Here is a 17,586-nt window from a genome sequence, read left to right as displayed (position 1 = left end):
TCTTTGGCCATTTGCCTCAATTCTGCCCAGGTCTTGCCAACTCTTTTTGCTTCCCCTTCCACTGTCCTCTTCCATGTGCCCCTTGGCCTTCCTCTCTTCCTTGTTCCCTGGGGATTCCATTCCAATGCTTTTTTCTTGATGGCTCCATCTGGTTTTCTCAAGGTGTGCCCCAACCAACCCCACTTTCTCTCTCGTATATGGTCTTTTGTAGGTATCTGGTTTGTTATTCGCCAGAGCTCCTCATTACATATGTTCCATGAATTTACTCTCATTTCCTTTGTTTTGCCTGTATTTATCTTGAGGCCATGAGTCTCTGCTTCTACTTTCAGCAAGTTTAATTTAGCTTGCATATCACTCAGCCTTTGAGCTAATAAAACTATGTCGTCTGCAAAATTCAAATCCTCCGGACGTTCATGGATCCCCCACTGGATTCCTTGTCTCCTGCCTGCTGTGACTCTTCTCATAACAGAGTCTAGAACAAGTAGAAAAAGTGTTGGTGATAAAAATGCAACCCTGCCGGACTCCAGTTGTTACTTTTATGGGCTCTGTCATATTTCCCTTGTGGAGTACGCAACATTTGTAGCCATCTTTTATGATGTTTAAGATCTTCTGTGGTATGCCATACTTCCGCAACACCTGCCAGAGCGCTTTGTTTCACGGAATCGAAGGCCTTTTGAAAGTCAATGAATGCCAGGTACATGGTTGCTTGGAATTCTTTGCTTTGCTCTAAAATGATAAAGAGTGTTAATAAGATCAACACAACTGTGTTGTGCCCTAAAACCTGCCTGTTCTTTACGCAGTTGCTTTTCAAGGGATTTTTTAATTCTGTTTAAAATAATTCTGGTGAGGACCTTATTGGGCACTGACAACAGTGTAATACCACACCAGTTGTTACAGTCTGACAGATTTCCCTTTTTTGGGAGCTTTACCACCAAACCATTTTTCCACTCCTTTGGAGATTTCTCTTCAAGCCAAATATGCTTCAGCAAAGGATGTAGCATTTTAACAGTACTTTCAGTATCGGCTTTTAAGAGCTCCGGTGCTATGTTGTCTAGGCTTGGAGCCTTTGCATTTTTTAGTGTTTTCAAGGCCATCCTAATTTTGTCCATTGCGGGGCACTGCAAATTTATATCTTGATCTTCTTCGACTTCGTCTGGAATATCTCTTACCTGTTCCTCTTGGTTGTCTTCACAATTTAACAGTTCCTTGAAGTGCTCCTCCCATCTCTGTAGCTGTGCCTGTTGGGTTGTAAGCATCACCCCATCCTTGCTCTTAACTGGTCCTTCATGTCTGAAGTTCTTCATTGACAACCATTTGGTAATATTGTAGAGCTGTTTCATATTTCCTTCTCTTGCTGCCTCTTCTGCTAATTTTGCTTGCTCATCTATCCATTTCCTTTTATCTCGATGTAGCCATATTTTCACTTTTTTGTTTGCCTCTGTGTAGACTTTATTGCACTTCACTCTTCTTCGCTCTTGTCTTACAAAAATTTAACTTCAGTTTTAGTTCTTTTCTGTGGCTGATTTCATTCCATGTAGCATCGGAGATCCATTCCTTCTTTTGATGTGCTTTAAATCCTAAGATTTTTCCTCCCACGTCTAAATAACAGTCTTTGATTTTTTGCCAACCTGTTTCAATTCCCTATTCCATAAAGTTTTCTTCAGAGCAGACCTGGTATCTGTTTTGTAGTTCAAGGGCAAATGTTTCTTTGTTCTGTTGGTCTTTTAACCTTGCCACATATATTGTCTTGCCCCTGTGATTGAGCTTGGTTCTATTTGCCACTATCTTCAGTCTGAATTCCGCCAAAACTAGGTGGTGGTCACTTCCAAAGTCTGCTCCTCTTCTATTTCTGACATCTAACAGAGAGTGTCGGAACTTGCAGCTTATGACTATGTGGTCTCTTTGATTTTCAGTAATGTGTTATCTCATGGCAGTTACAATGTGGAAACGTGCCTCCAATGACTAGGTCATGTTCAGCGCACATGTCTATCAACAGTTCACCATTTACATTCCTGATCCCCATGCCATGCACGCCCATGATATGTTCAAGCCCTTCATTTTCTGAACCAACTTTTGTGTTGAAGTCACCCATTAAAATTTTTATATCCCTAGAATTTGTTTGTCTAAGGACTCTGTTAAGCTGTGTATAAAGTGCATCTTTTAATTCTCTTTTAGCCATTTCAGTAGGTGCATAGCATTGAATTACAGTGACATATCGCACTTTTGTTTTAAAGCATGCGGTTATTATCCGTTCTGAGACTGGTTTCCACTCCAGTAAGCTCTTCTTGCTGCTTTTTGGTTAGTAAGAGTCCTACACCATTCCTATGCATCACGTCTTCACCTGTCTGACCCGCATACAGCAACACTCCGTCATTTTGTGTTTGGAATTCCCCAGATTCTGGCCACCTTATTTCACTTAGTCCTAATATATCTAGTCGATAGTTCTCCATCTCTTTTTCGACCTGTCTTAGCCTCCCTGCCTCTCTCAAAGTCTTTACATTCCAAAAACCAATATGGGTTTTCCTTTTCAGGCCAAGGGTCATATCCTTAAGACCCATCCGGCTGTTTCTCCTTTTAGTTTCTGTGATATGTGTTTTTTTGGTGGTGCGGGTTATCAGCCCACAGCCTCCGAGTGTCCTGGCGGGTCTGCCACCTCATGGCCTGGACACCAACCAAGGTTTTATTTCAGGGCCTTACCCCTTGTCTTCACCACAACTACAGAACGCTATCCATCCCTTCGCAGTAAGGTCTATGTGCATCAATGTTGTCCTGGTTTCCAAGGATCTTCCACTGTCCACATTAGGGGACTGTGTCTGCTGCCACACAATCACAAGAAGGAAAAGGAAAGGAAGGGAGTGTATAGGATACAACAGGACAGGACAGGACAGGACAGGACAGGACAGGACAGGACAGGACAGGACAGGACAGGACACGACACTAGACAGGACATTGTGAGACACACTTTGTCTGGATCCTCTATGGAGACCTGTCCGGCTTGGGAGGCCCTGCTGGTAGTTACACAACCGCCGGCATAGCCCTCCATTTCATTGGATCACACAAACCCCCTCGCCCACACGGACAGTGTTTTGTTAAGGCGGTGTCTCCTGAGGGGGGACACAGCATGAAGTGTATCCAATACAATGTGGTAAATAACATAAACCAGTGCACTTTGAACAACATGTCACTTGTGGAAGTATTTGTGACAAAACTTAACATAAGCAAAATAAATGGATAATACAACATGGAGAAGAAGAATAGACACCCACTTTCGTATGTAATGTTCAATTACAAACGTAAAATGACATATGGTCTTAAAAGGATAAAGATACTATAGCTAGGTAAAATTAGGTTATGTTTTAGAGGCTTGTCTAGTACAGATGTGAGTAAACAGAGATATATTCTGATAAATACTTAGATAAAACCAATACATAGAATAAAAATTATTTGACACTTTGAGTGCCAATCATGTCAATTGACGGGATGCGGGAATTTCTGTAGAGTGCTGATCACGTCATTTGACGTGATCTGCTTTTTCCTGCTTTTAAATACGAAATCACGTTTATTGACGGGCTCGATCGGCCTTCATTGCCGTACTTACTACATGTAATGTCTAAAACAGCCGACAGATCACCTACATTTAGTTCCTCAAATGGCCAATAGATCGCATTCGCTGTATGAACCCACGCGGTTGGAAAGTGGCATCTGCTCGTTGAGTACGTAAGTAAAAGGACATGGCTTCACACTCTCTTGCAGATGATGAAATTTTGTGTGAATTGGAGAAAGAATTTGTTGATAATGAGAGTGGGGATGACAACATCGACAATTCAGATGATGATCCTGACGTTGTCCAAGAAGAATTGCATCAAATTTCAAGTGAGTATTTCAAATTATGATTTTGTGTTATACCACTGCTGAACCAATTGTTTACATTATTTCTTCATTTTCTGAACACCGAAAATGATTTTCTTCTTTTTAGGTTCAGAGAATGAAGAAAGTGATCCTATTATGGATGTAGAACCACAAAATATCCGTCCTGACAACAGTGAAAGGAGGCCAAGACAAAGGGGCAGCCCAGCAAGATATCATACTGGGTCTACAGAGGAGTGGACTGATATAGACTGTTTTCCAAGTATTGACATTTTTAGTGGGGACCATGGTGTAACAAATTTATGTGGATTAGATGCCGACTCTTCAGTTCTGGATTTATTTTCATATTTTGTGGACAGGGACCTTCTTGCTCATTACAAAGATCAGACAAATCTTTATGCTAGACAGAAGCTAAGGCAACTGACAAGTGGAGGTCGGCTCACTCCTGCATGCAGGATGTTTGGTTGGACAGGCGTCACTTTAGTGGAAGTAAAAAATTCCTGGCTTTAATTTTCCACATGAGCATCAGCCAAAAGCCCTTTATAGAAGATCATTGGAGCCAAGATCCTTGTCTGTCTTGTAACTACTGCCCAAATCTGTTGACCAGAAACAGATTCCTACAGATTATGTCAAACTTCCATTTGAATGATAATTCATTGGAAATCAAGAGAGGTGAACCTGGGTACGACCCATTACACGAGGTCCACCCTCTAGTTGAAACCATCTGTTTACAGTTTCAGCAGGCGTACCTGCCTGACCATGACATAATGGTTGATGAAGGCATGTGTAAATATAGAGGCAGAATTTATTTCAAGCAGTATCTGCTACAAAAACCTAGCAAATATGGCATGAAATTATGTATGCTCTCAGAGTCTAACTCTGGTTATATTTGGAATTTACAGATTTTCTGTGGCAAAAGCAATGTTGTGGTTGACATTGTGAAAAATCTACTTGGCACCCTAGTGGGTAAGGGGCATACATTATTTACTGATCGTTTTTATACAAGCCCTATTCTTGCAAGAGAATTAGAAAAGTAGAAGACAGGCCTTGTTGGAGCTGTTTGAAGAACAGGAGGGGGATGCCTCAGGCACTGAAATCATCTAACATACAAAGAGGTGAGCAGATTTTCTGTAGGAAAGGGAATGTTTTAGCTGTATGTTGGAAAGATAAAAGAAATGTATACATGCTAAACACCAGACATCAAGCTGAAATGATATGTTATGAAGACAGAAGGGGTAAGGAAAAAATTAAACCTACCTGTGTTGTGGAGTACAATAACAAAAAGATTGGGGTTGATCTATCTGATCAGAGGATGTCGTATGGGGATTTTGAACACAGAACAGTGAAATGGTGGAGAAAACTTGCATTTCATTGTTTCCTTATGTGTTTGGTGAATGCGTGCATTCTCCACAATAAGGTAAAAAGTAAGAAGATATCTTTGTCTAAGTTTGTGAAGGTATTAGGTGCATAACTAACAATATGTGAAGACACTCCCAGACGACAATCTGTTGGTGGACACCTAAGTAGACTATCTACAGGAAAGCATTTCCTGGAAAAAATACCACCTCCACCAGGTAAAGGAAGAATCCAGAGAATGTGCAAAGTATGCTCAGTGAAAGGAAAAAAGGAAACAGGAAAGTCTACAAGAAGAGACACGACATACCAGTGCAGCAAGTGCAGAATCACAATGTGCAAAGAACCATGTTTCAGAATATATTACACGAAAAAACATTATACTTTGTGAATCTATTATGTAACAATTTATAATAATTATGGACTTAGGATACCAGTTTTCCATTAATTGATGTAAAACTGCAGATTATGAGGAATTAAATGTCAGTAAAACATGTTTTTCGTTTCTGTAAACTTTTGTATATTTTGTAAAAGCTTACAATCATTAAAAATATAAGGAAAAAAAAAACTAAATGGTCAAAGGAGCTGTATATACATTTTCTGGAAGAAGATGATGCCGGCTTCCATAAAAAGTTAGTACCACAACAAAATGTTTTCTGTAAAACAAATGTACAATATTAGCAAAAAATGCTGGCATTCTAAGAAATGGCACAGTTTACATGGCCGGCAGCCAAAGTGTTAAGTGTTTCTTATTTCCTGCTGGTTCACACAGAAATAAGATTATATGGCTGTTGTGACCCAGTTACATAGATGACTGCAAGAAATAACATTTTTAAAAGAGAGATCATATAGGCACACTCATGTGAAATAATCACCAACCAAAGACACAGCTTGTGGTGGGTAAGGGACAAAAGCCACAATTAACAGTTCAAAGTTTGGGATCGTGCACTATATTCATATAGACACAAGAAGTATTACTTATGATATACATGTGTTAAATCTAAATGAAGTGAAATGCAATGTAAATGTAAAAATGGATATGGGAAACCTAATATTGTGTTGGACCTGCTGTCCCGGAAGACTCCTGCAGAGATATTGAACCATGGTGTCTCTATAGCCATCCATAGTAGCGGAAGATTTTCATATCCAGGACAGTACAATAAAATTATTTACAAAATCAAACATGTCTGCAACATATACACACGATTTTATACAAGTCAAATAGGTTTTGAGGCCCAGAAATTGGCAGTCTTGATTGCTGAAAAATTTGCTGCGACCAGGTTATCAAGTGTGCAGGATTCAGGAAACATTGGGCAGACCAAGAGGTGTGCATTATCTTTAGATTCTTTGCATTCGCAGGCTGCATCTCCAGAAATGTAACCACATAGTTTCAAGTTTTTTTTTTTTTTGTGTTGCCTCACTCCAGCCCACAGTCTGTTCAGAGTCTTCCACATCTGATAGGGTAGTTTGAAACCAGTAGCAAGCTCTTCCTTTAGGTTTTGGCTAATATTTCCAATTATTTTGTCCTGCCACAGCTCAATTTGACGAGTGGAAGGTGAAGATGTAATTGCAGGAAACTCTTTCTGGACTTCAGCCTTGAACACGGTGCTTCACTTCCAAACATGGGGTGCTGAGGATCGTTTTCCTGTTTTTTTCTTTTCAACTTCTACTGCTGATCTTTGTCTTATCTCTGGGGGTGCTATGCCTGCCAGCTGGTAGATTTTGTTGACTGGAGTTGGTCGTAGGCAATCTGTTATGATGCGGCCTGTCTTGTTGAGAGCGGTATCAACATGCTTGGTGTGTGCAGAGTTCCATCAGACTGGTGCTGCATATTCAGCTGTGGAGAAACATAAAGCTAGAGCAGGTGTGTGTAGGACATTTTGTTGACCTCCCTATGAGCAATTAGTGAGCTTGCATATTATATTATTTTGGCTGCAGACTTTGAGCTTTGTTTTCTTGCAGTGATCTTTGAAAGTGAGTGTTCGGTCAAGCTTTACTCCGAGGTATGTAGGGATGTATGTATGATGTAACTGCATTCCCCTCCAAGTTATATCCAGTTTTCTTCTAGCTTGTCTATTTCTCAAGTGTTATCAGCACAGGATTTTGTGCATGAGCTGACATTCCAGTTGAATGATCTGGGTGAGCAAATCAATTGCTCAAATTGTCCAGAATTTTCTTCAAACCAATCGCAAATAGCTGTGGCCTAGTGACGTGATTCATATACTGAAGAAAGATGATGTCATGAAGATTGATTCCTCAGATAAGCTTACGACTTTGAAGTGGAGACACCTTCACTCAATGAATTAAGTAAAGTAGGTTAAGGGTTCATTGAAGACAAAATTTTATCTAGCGTGGTTAAGGATGAAGAGATTACCAAGAAAGATGTTTTAACCTTAAAACATGAAGCACAGTCATTTATTATGAAAATGATTAAAAGCATTTTTGAAAGATCTCTATTGTAGTAATCCTTTGTACATAATTCCGATTGTCTTGATCCAAAAGCTATTCTTGCAAATAAAGGTGGTTGCAACAAAAAGATCAAGTTAATACTGAAAAGTCTGGTTAAAAGTGACATATTTCGACAGAATATTGTGATTCTCTCCTATTGGAGTTTGGAGATTTCATTCAGCAAATTCCATGTCAAGAATGTAGGGATTTTGAAATTAAAATTTCAAGATTGGATGAGTTAAGAATATGTTTTCAAGAAGTTCCAAAGAAATCTGGAAAGCTTTTGGGATTATTTTAATCTGTTCACATCATCAGACAACAGTAGATAGTGGATTCTCAATTGACAAGGCTCTAGAGGTAGAGAATTTGAAAGAAAGTTGCTATGTGGCAAGTTAAAGACCACCTTAAATTTTGCTAGGTAGTGCAAAATGTACAGATTACTGAGGGTATGTTGGCATCTGCATTTTCTGCAAGAAAAAAATACATGGCTTTTCTTGAGCAACAAAAACAAGTGGAGAAGGCCAACACTCTATCAGAGAGAAAGTGCAAATTGCAAGAGGAACTGGAAGGTTTAAAACAGAAAAGAATGCACCTTGATTCTAACATTTCTTGATTGCCCAAATCAGCTGATGAACTTTCAGAGATTGTGGAAAAGACAGGGATCATTTATTGCCGCTCACAATCTGATGCACTAAGGAAAAAGGCTCACAAAAAGAAAGAAGAGCTTCAAGCATTAGGCAGCCAGATTAAGGAAAAAACTGCTGTATTTAAAATCATGTTATGATTTACTGTTTTTTGTCTATACTGTGGCTTTTTAATTAATTTTTTTTTTAGTGCTTATAAATTTTTCTGATTGACAATTCATTCTTAATTTCATTAAAATTCACAAATTTGGAATTACTTATTGTGTGATAGAAACTGCAGAGCGGCTATAAAATGTGACAGTCTTACTTAAACTGCTTTAATAAGGAAAACATTTAATGAAGATCAAGCAGATGTGCAGTGAAGAATATTGTTCATACGTTGTTAAAGAATTTGTTTCTATTAAGTTGATACTGTTGAATGTTATTGCTGTGACACAACATTGAAATTGTCATCTATTTGTGCATGGTTTTTTTCTTCTTGGCCTCACTACAGCATTAAGTGTAACTATTGCCAGTAAAGAACAGGTGCTTAAAAGTCTTTAATTTTTATTTTGTAAATACAGTATGAACCCTGTGCATGAATATACATTCCTAGGAAGTGGGTCCAATACATCACTGATATTACAAATGAAAACGTAAAGATATACATATCACATTATGTTCCCTTCCAAATTGTTATATACCATATTTTATGGACTATAAGAAATACTTTTTTCTTCAAAAAATTGCCTCCAAAATTCAGCTGTGTTTTATACTGGAATTTTTAATATGAAAATGTCAAGTGTTTTTAAAATTCCCGCCAGTCTTAACAATGGCCAATAAAAAAAGCCACATGAAGCGTATATCTATCTGGCAACATTGGTGTAAACTGGCAGCAGCAGTGCACTGATCGACAGACATGATTTGTAGGGATTCGTAAGCTTGCTAACACTTTCTCCTTCCCGCATCGCCATCACGAACCCAGAATGCTGTCCAGCCTGTGATGCATCATTGCAGTCTACGGTGCCAGTGAACTTGAATTGAAAGTGATTTGTGTTATTGCTAAGAATATAATATTTTTGTTGGTAGCTAGTTTTATATTGAAAAAAGAAAAGTATTCACATGATGCAGGCTGTAAATTGAAAGTAATAACATATGGAAGAAGACATGGAAACAGGGCAGCTGAGCGGCGTTTCGTTTGGCCCTCCACCAACAGAAGGGGGTATGGGGAATTAAGGAAAAAAAAGATATTCGGGGTTGGCAGTCTAATGAAGAACTGAAAAACATGAGGAAGACTAAATGTGCAAATAGAGGACTGAATGGAAAATGGCCAAAAACTAGAAGAAGATGTATTGAAATGGATTCGAGCACACTGTCAAAATGCCATTGGAATTAATACAAAACTGATTCATTTACACACTTGTAAGCTAGTTCTATGGTGGAACTTAACAGACTTTAATGGTGGAACTTAACAGACTTTAATGGTGGAATTTGTTGGTGTTACAGGTTTATGAAATGTCATGGACTTAGCATGCAAACCGAAAGCAGAATATCTCAGAAAATGCCATAAGACTATTGAGAGAAAAGAATATCTTTTCACCACTTTATTTTTCAACATTGAAAGAAAACCAATGTGGAACTAAACCAAATAGCGCATGTGGACAAAATTCCTCTGACATTTTATGTGCCAGGTAACAGAACTGTTGCTGTGAAAGGTTCTATAACTATTATGTAAAAACTAGTGGGCATGAAAAAACTACTACACTGTTGTCTTTTCATATTGTGCTGACGATACTGTACTTAATTTAGTGATCATCTTCAAGCGTGAAACAATGCCAGAACCTTCTGAAATACGACCAGGTGTTGTTGTTCATGTACATGACAAAGGCTGGATGGACGAGCCTGGTATGAAATTATAGACTAACTCTTTGTGGAAGAGAAGGAAAGGTGCTTTATTGAAGAAGAGTTCTCTTCTTGTCATATATCAGTTTAATAGTAATTTGAAAAATTTCGTGAGAGAGAAATTGACACAGAGAAATACATGCTGTTATTCCGGGAGGACTTACATCACAATTGCAACCTCTTGATCTCTCAATAAATAAGCCATTTAAAGTGCATATGAGAGAGGAATGGAACAAAAGGATGATGAATCCAGCAGGTATTCACGGTGTTAGTGTATTCATGGTGTTAGTAGCATCTCTAAAAGGATGCAAATCGGGTTTGCTTTAAATACATGCCATAAATATCTTGAGCATTAGTTACCTTTGAGACTGGACGTGGCGAGCTGATGTTAGTCAAGAATGCCCTTAAGGTGACAAACATGACATTATCAACACTTATTGAGTTTGAATGAGATCATGTTATAGGTATATGAGAAGGTGGATGTGCCTTCTGCGATACTGTAGAGAGACTTGGCAGGAATGCAGCTGCTGTACATGATTACTGGCAGTGGTGGTTACTAGAATGTTCTATCACAAGAAGACTGGACTCCAGGTAGCCACATGGCACTGCTATGAGGGGAAACCACTGTGTTTGGCTTATGGCTCTGGGACATCGTTCTGGGTCAGCAGCAGCAATTTGAGCAGCAGTTGACACTACAGTGACACAACAAGCTGTTATAAATTAGTTACTTCAAGGACAACTCTGTTGATTGAGACAGTGTATAAAGCAATAGACAATATTGCTATTAATACCTCTAACTACATAGGTGCGCAAGTCACCCTGCATGGTCCATCAGTGTTCTGCGGTGGAGTTCTTAACTTTACCATTACCAATGATCATACCCTGCAGCAAGGTAACGGATGGGTAACCTTGGCCCTCGTCCGTGGACCTAAAGTCGACAAAGTTGCAGGCCTTGAAAATCTTAACAGCCGTGACATCATCGCATACCGGACATTTCTTGTCGCAGAGGCCTACAATAGAGACATGGGTAAATCATATTACCTGCCATCAATGTTGTTCATTCTGAGGACCAGGAATCATAGTAAAATAAATGAATCCGAATCTGTGTCAGTGTGGGTTAAAGGTGCTGACAATTGTAAAAAAATTAAACTCGTCAGTGACCTTGCCCATTATTATAGAAATTAAATAAAATCTTTCTCTTCCCTATTCCTTACCATAAAAAATTATTAATTATAATATTGTGATTCTTGAGTTTCTCCTGGCGTATTTGATAATCAAAATATCCACGGGTGTGCTGCCGGTCTATAATGTCCAACGGGCACAATATTTCGGCGAACATACATGTCGCCATCATCAGGTGAACTGACGGACTGAGCTCCTGTGAACGTGCCGGCATGGAGATCCGTACGCTATGGTTGCTCAGAGCGAACTGGGTTCGGTCGCGGCGGCGGCCGATTTAAATACCCTCCGCCCGCGACGCGCTCCCTCCGCCGTCCGCGCCCTGCGCCACGGTCGCGCGGTGGAACAGATTGCGACGGCGTCTGAGATGACGTCGGTGTGATGGCTCTGTCCGCCGTGGTCGTCACAACTATACCTTTGCTCGATTTACTCTTGATTAACCCAATCGCTGGTTCCCAACCCTTGCTAAGATTATAGCCACAGTCACGGTTTATGAGGTGCGAATTTCGATGGCCTCTCTAACAACACTGTCCCAGTATCTCGACGTCTGTACCAGAATCCTCGCGCGGTCATACTCCATGGCGTGATTTTCCGACAAACAATGTTCAGCGACCGCCGACTTGCTCGGATACATTAGTCGAGTGTGCCTCTGGTGTTCATGGCATCGATCCTCGATGGTACGCATCGTCTGACCAATATACGACTTGCCACATTGACACGGAATCTGGTACACGCCGGCCTTCCTCAAACCGAGGTCATCTTTGGCGCTCCCCACCAGTGCACGAGTTTTATTTGGAGGACAAAACACAGTTCCGACCCGGTGTTTCTTCAGAATGCGGGCGATTTTCCCCGAGAGTGTGCCTGTGTATGGAATAAATGCAGTGCCTACCTCCTCCCTTGTGACTTCATCCATCTCAGCAGGTTGTGCTGCAGTGGTTGGGCGGAGAGCACGTTGAATATGCCACTCTGAGGACCAATTTTTTCGAAATACAGTTCTCAGATGTTCCAATTCCTGGGGTAGACTCTCTGCGTCAGAGATAGTGCACGCCCTATGTACTAGAGTTTTAAGTACCCCATTCCTCTGTGAAGGGTGGTGGCAGCTGTCTGCGTGCAAATACAGATCAGTGTGCGTTGTCTTCCGATACACCCCATGAGTTAGGGTGCCGTCAGCCCTTCTCTTGACCAAGACGTCAAGGAAAGGTAATTTACCCTCCATTTCAGTCTTCATAGTGAATTTGATGTTTGGGTGTATGGAGTTTAGATGTGTAAGGAAGTCAAGGAGTTTATCCATACCATGTGGCCAGATGACAAACGTGTCGTCCACGTAACGGAAAAAGCAAGTAGGTTTCCATACGGATGACGACAGGGCTTCCTCCTCAAAGTTCTCCATGTACAAATTTGCTACCACCGGTAAGAGTGGGCTACCCATGGCGACTCCCTCCATTTGTTCGTAGTATTCTCCATTAAAAATAAAATACGTGGAAGTCAAGACATGCCTAAAAAGTTCAGTGGTCTTCTCGTCAAACTTCTGACTAATCAATTCTAGTGACTCTCGCAGGGGTACCCTCGTAAACAAGGAAACGACGTCAAAACTCACCGTTATATCTGACTCATCCAACCTGAAGCTATCAAGGCGTTTAACAAAATCCACAGAATTACGGATGTGATGAGGGCATTTACCCACGTAAGGACTTAATATTCCCGTCAGGTATTTGGCCAACAAATATGTAGGTGCCCTGATGTTGCTGACAATGGGGCGTAATGGTACCCCCTCTTTGTGAACCTTCGGGAGTCCATATAGTCTAGGCGTGTACCGGACCTTGGGGTAACAATTTCTTAGCGTCACCCTCGGGTAAATATGCGTCCTTGAGAAGCGCCCTCGTCTTGTTCTCCACCTTCTTTGTAGGGTCAACGCTGATCTTCCGGTAGGAATCGTCATTTAGCAGGCTCTGCATCTTATCAGTGTAGTCCTTATGGGAGACAACAACTGTAGCATTGCCTTTGTCTGCCGGTAAGACAACAATTTCAGAGCACTCCCTTAGATCACAAATGGCCGCCCTCTCTTTACTGCTGATATTTGACTTCATCGGCTTGGATTTCGTCAACGCACGACAAGTTTCACGACGTATTTCCTCGGCTGATTCTGGCGGAAGTGGAGCTGCAACCTGTTCAACAGCACTAACAATTTCTGCGACCGGAGTGAACTTGGGGGTGGGAGCAAAGTTGAGACCTTTCTGCAAAACCGAGACCGCATCATCACTCAACACCATGCCACTCAAATTGATGACAGTCTTTCACGGAACCTGCAGAGATGGTTTGTCAAGGAGACGTGAGAACTTAGCTGTTTGACGTCCCGTAGCCTTCTTATGGGCGGAATCAGCTGACACCCGGGTGACACCATCAATCCAATCCCAGGAACAAGAAGTGAACTTACTAGCCAGTTGCAAATGTAGTTTGAGTAATTCCTGTGAGATAAACTCAAGGCTCTGGCGGGTGAATTGCACTCTCTCACGTACCAATGCGAGGCTGGCTCGTTTCTTGATTCTCTTAGCTGCTGCAGAATCAATGTGATGCATAACCTTAGCAAAATTTGGAACAACATTCTCGGAATGACATCTCTTTAGAGAGGCAAGAGTACTTAGCAAACGACATCTACGGTGGCGCAACTTTTCAAATTTCTTCATGCTGCGATACATCTCCTCCCCATAAAGGTGTATGATGTGATTCTTGAGTTTCTCCCGGCGTATTTGATAATCAAAATATCCACGGGTGTGCTGCCGGTCTATAGTGCACCAGATTCCGTGTCAATGTGGCAAGTCGTATATTGGTCAGACGATGCGTACCATCGAGGATCGATGCCGTGAACACCAGAGGCACACTCGACTGATGTATCCGAGCAAGTCGGCGGTCGCTGAACATTGTTTGTCGGAAAATCACGCCATGGTGTATGACCGCACGAGGATTCTTGTACAGACGTCGAGATACTGGGACAGCGTTGTTAGAGAGGCCATCGAAATTCGCACCAATGATGATCTCATAAACCGTGACTGTGGCTATAATCTTAGCAAGGCTTGGGAACCAGCGATTGGATTAATCAAGAGTAAATCGAGCAAACGTATAGTTGTGACGACCATGGCGGACAGAGCCATCACACCGACGTCATCTCAGACGCCGTCGCAATCTGTTCCACCGCGCGACTGTGGCGCGGGGCGCGGACGGCGGAGGGAGCGCGCCGCGGGTGGAGGGTGTTTAAATCGGCCGCCGCCTGATTGATCCCAGTTCCCTCTGAGCAGCCATAGCGTACGGATCTCCATGCCGGCACATTCACAGGAGCTCAGTCCGTCAGTTCACCTGATGATGGCGACATGTATGTTCGCTGAAATATTGTGCCCATTGGACACTATAGACCGGCAGCACACCCGTGGATATTTTGATTATAATTATAATATTCCATCAGCCACATGTGAGATACACTATGTGAGTGCTGACCTTGGTCGTTACGCAACCGCTTATTGCTCTATGTTTACAAACATGACAAGCCAAATGAGACATGATGTGTGTATTCCACTGACTCCAAACCACCACCATTTGCGACTTCAGTGGTGTTGAGCGAGAGCTTATTGGAGGGCAGGGTGAAGGTATGTTGTGTTTCCTGATGAAAGCTCATTCTGCCTTGGTGCCATTGATGGTGTGTGTTGAGTTGAGGGCCTGCAACCAACCTGTTTGCATGCTAGACGCACTGGGCCTACAGCTGGAGTTATGGTCTGGAGTGCTATTTAGTATGACAGTAGAAGCACTCTCATGGTTATCCCACGCGCTCTGATTGCTAAATTGTATGTCAGTTTGATGATTCAACATGTGCTGCCATTCATGAACAGCCTTCCAGTGAGTGTTTTCCAACAGCATAATGCTAACCCATGTACCACTATTGTAATCCAGTAAGCTCTACAGGGTGTCAACATGTTGCCTTGGCCTGCCAGATCCCAGAACTGTCTCCAGTCGAGCGGATGTGGGACAAAAATTCTGGCATCATCCACAAACAGCATTAACCGTCCTTCTACTGACTGACCCAAGTGCAACAGGCATGGAACTTCATCCCACAAACTGACATCCGAGACCTGTACAACACAATGCATACACATATGCATGCTTGCATTCAACATTCTGGCAATTATGCTGGTTATTAATGTACCAGCATTTCACATCACTTGGGACAGAAAGCCTGCCAAACCGGTTGTCAGGATCAGCATTTAGCATGAGCTCATGGCATCTGACATCATGGTATCTGACATCATGGTCCGTCTGATGAAGCAACACGTACAGTGACCTAGGAGGGCAGAGTATTAACAGAACGACACGCGAGAGACATGGCCATGGCCACCACCATCACAGTGCAGAGTTTCTGATGGTACATGCCTTTCACACCACTGGTGGCAACCTGCTTACTAGAAATCACTGGAATGGGCACAGAGCTGATGCAGTGAATTATGCCAGCCTGACCCAGCTGCTGTATTCAGCACATTTTTTGTCAGCTTGCTAAGCCACCAGCCTGTGCCAAAGATACAGTGACAAGATGTATTCAGAGAAATAAAAGAAATGATATTTAATACAGGTTTATCAGCCTTCAGCCTGACAAACATGGTTGCCAACCCTGGAGTAGCCAACCTGTACAAAACCAACAAGAAAGGTGAGCAGTTGTGGAACAATGTAAAGGACCTATGCCAGCCACTTGCCACAGCAGATGTATAGAAAAACCCTGCACTTGTGGTCAAGTGTACATAGGAACAACAAAAATAAGCATTATCACTTACCTTAAGGAACTCAAGAGCAATTGCCACCTGGGAAATTTGGATAAATCAGCAGTAGCAGATTATGCACTGAGAATGGGGAACGCCAGATTTGTTTCTGTGATACTGTAGTTTTATCCAGGGTGTAATCATTACTTTTTTAGGATGTACAGTGAAGCCATAGAAATTCAGAAGCACAAAAACAATTTAATAGTAAAGTAGTAAGGTAGAAGTTGGGCAAGGTGTGGGCTTCAGTGTTAAATAAAGCAAACAGCACAAACTCTTCGCCACTACAAGCTCCGTAGCATTCATTGGCATGACTCTGTGATCTTAGGCAATGGCCTGATGATGTTATGAACCAACTGTTGCTTAATTTGAGTCTTTAACTGCTTTCTGAGTTATTAAAGCCTCAAATGACATCTCCAGCATTGGAAGACAAAACATTAGGCTAAGAATTATAACAAATATCACCAATAATGCTCAACTCTTATTTTCAGATGTTCCTTTACAAAGGAAAACCCAGGATTACTACTGCAATTTTAAGTCTTGTATCACTGAAAAGAAGAATGAAATAATATTGGTTTCACAAGCTGAGACATTGTCACGAATAAAACAGTGACCCATATATACAATAAGTTTCATTTAATTTACGTTTATGGTCACAAACTTTTTGTTAACAGATTACCGGTTTTGGTGTATAATGACCATCATCAGATCTGTTTTATAAAAACAAAGTACGAGGGTGAGTCAAATGAAAACCTTAAATTTATAACAACAAATCGAAATTTCGCACCGTTATCCTGTAAGTTGGTAAGTGTGCTTCAAACAGCGTGGAGACTGGCCTGTAGGTGGCAGCGTAGTGCAGATGCACACATACCGTCGCAGTATCAGTATAAAGATGGCCGCCCCACTTGCGACTTGCACCAGGGAAGAACAGCGTACTGTTATTCGGTTTTTGTGTAGTGAAGGTGTGAAACCTATTGAAATTCATCAGTGAATGGAGGTTCAGTATGGTGATGCATGTTTGTCACAGCAGCAAGTCTACAAATGGAGTAGGAAGTTCGCAAATGGTGTGACTTCAGTGGAAGATGCTCCTCGTCCAGGTCAGGCACAGCGAGTTGTGACTCCACAGAACATTGCAGCAGTTGAAGCCATAGTGAAGGAAAACCGCCGAGTGACACTGAGTGACGTTGCATCATGTTTACGGATTAGTCATGGGTCAGCACACTGCATTGTGCATGATGTGCTCCAGTTTCACAAAGTGTTTGCAAGACGGGTGCCATGGTAGCTGACTCCTGAAATGAGGGAACGACTTGTTGATGCTTGTGAAGAACTTATTCGGTACTTTGAATGATAAGGTGATGGCTTCCTTGCAAGAATCTTTACTGGTGACGAAACCTGGGTTCACTTCCACCAACCGGAAACGA

The 17,586-nt window shown here is 41.7% G+C and overlaps 2 protein-coding genes across 5 annotated transcripts in view; both read left to right on the top strand.

Annotated features, from left to right (window-relative positions):
* Positions 1-17,586, top strand: part of LOC124798011 (BLOC-1-related complex subunit 8 homolog) — a 130,503-nt gene that overhangs the window by 32,076 nt on the left and 80,841 nt on the right. The window lies entirely within an intron of this gene.
* Positions 3,632-5,636, top strand: LOC124798010. The gene is made up of 2 exons (XM_047261207.1): positions 3,632-3,873; positions 3,977-5,636. Exons 1-2 carry the CDS (start codon positions 3,732-3,734, stop codon positions 4,375-4,377), a joined length of 543 nt encoding a protein of 180 aa, XP_047117163.1. The 5' UTR covers positions 3,632-3,731; the 3' UTR covers positions 4,378-5,636.

The sequence above is a fragment of the Schistocerca piceifrons genome, chromosome 5 (assembly GCF_021461385.2).
Source record: "Schistocerca piceifrons isolate TAMUIC-IGC-003096 chromosome 5, iqSchPice1.1, whole genome shotgun sequence".
Taxonomy (NCBI): Eukaryota; Metazoa; Arthropoda; class Insecta; order Orthoptera; family Acrididae; genus Schistocerca; species Schistocerca piceifrons.
The sequence above is the reverse complement of the archived record's forward strand: the minus strand, read 5'-3'. Positions and strand labels throughout refer to the sequence as shown.

Bases quoted from the DNA above. Each gene is read 5' to 3' on its own strand.
- LOC124798010 (XM_047261207.1), top strand. From the start codon at position 3,732: ATGGCTTCACACTCTCTTGCAGATGATGAAATTTTGTGTGAATTGGAG. The intron at 3,874-3,976 runs GTGAGTATTTCA...TCTTCTTTTTAG, and splicing joins AGAATTGCATCAAATTTCAA to GTTCAGAGAATGAAGAAAGT.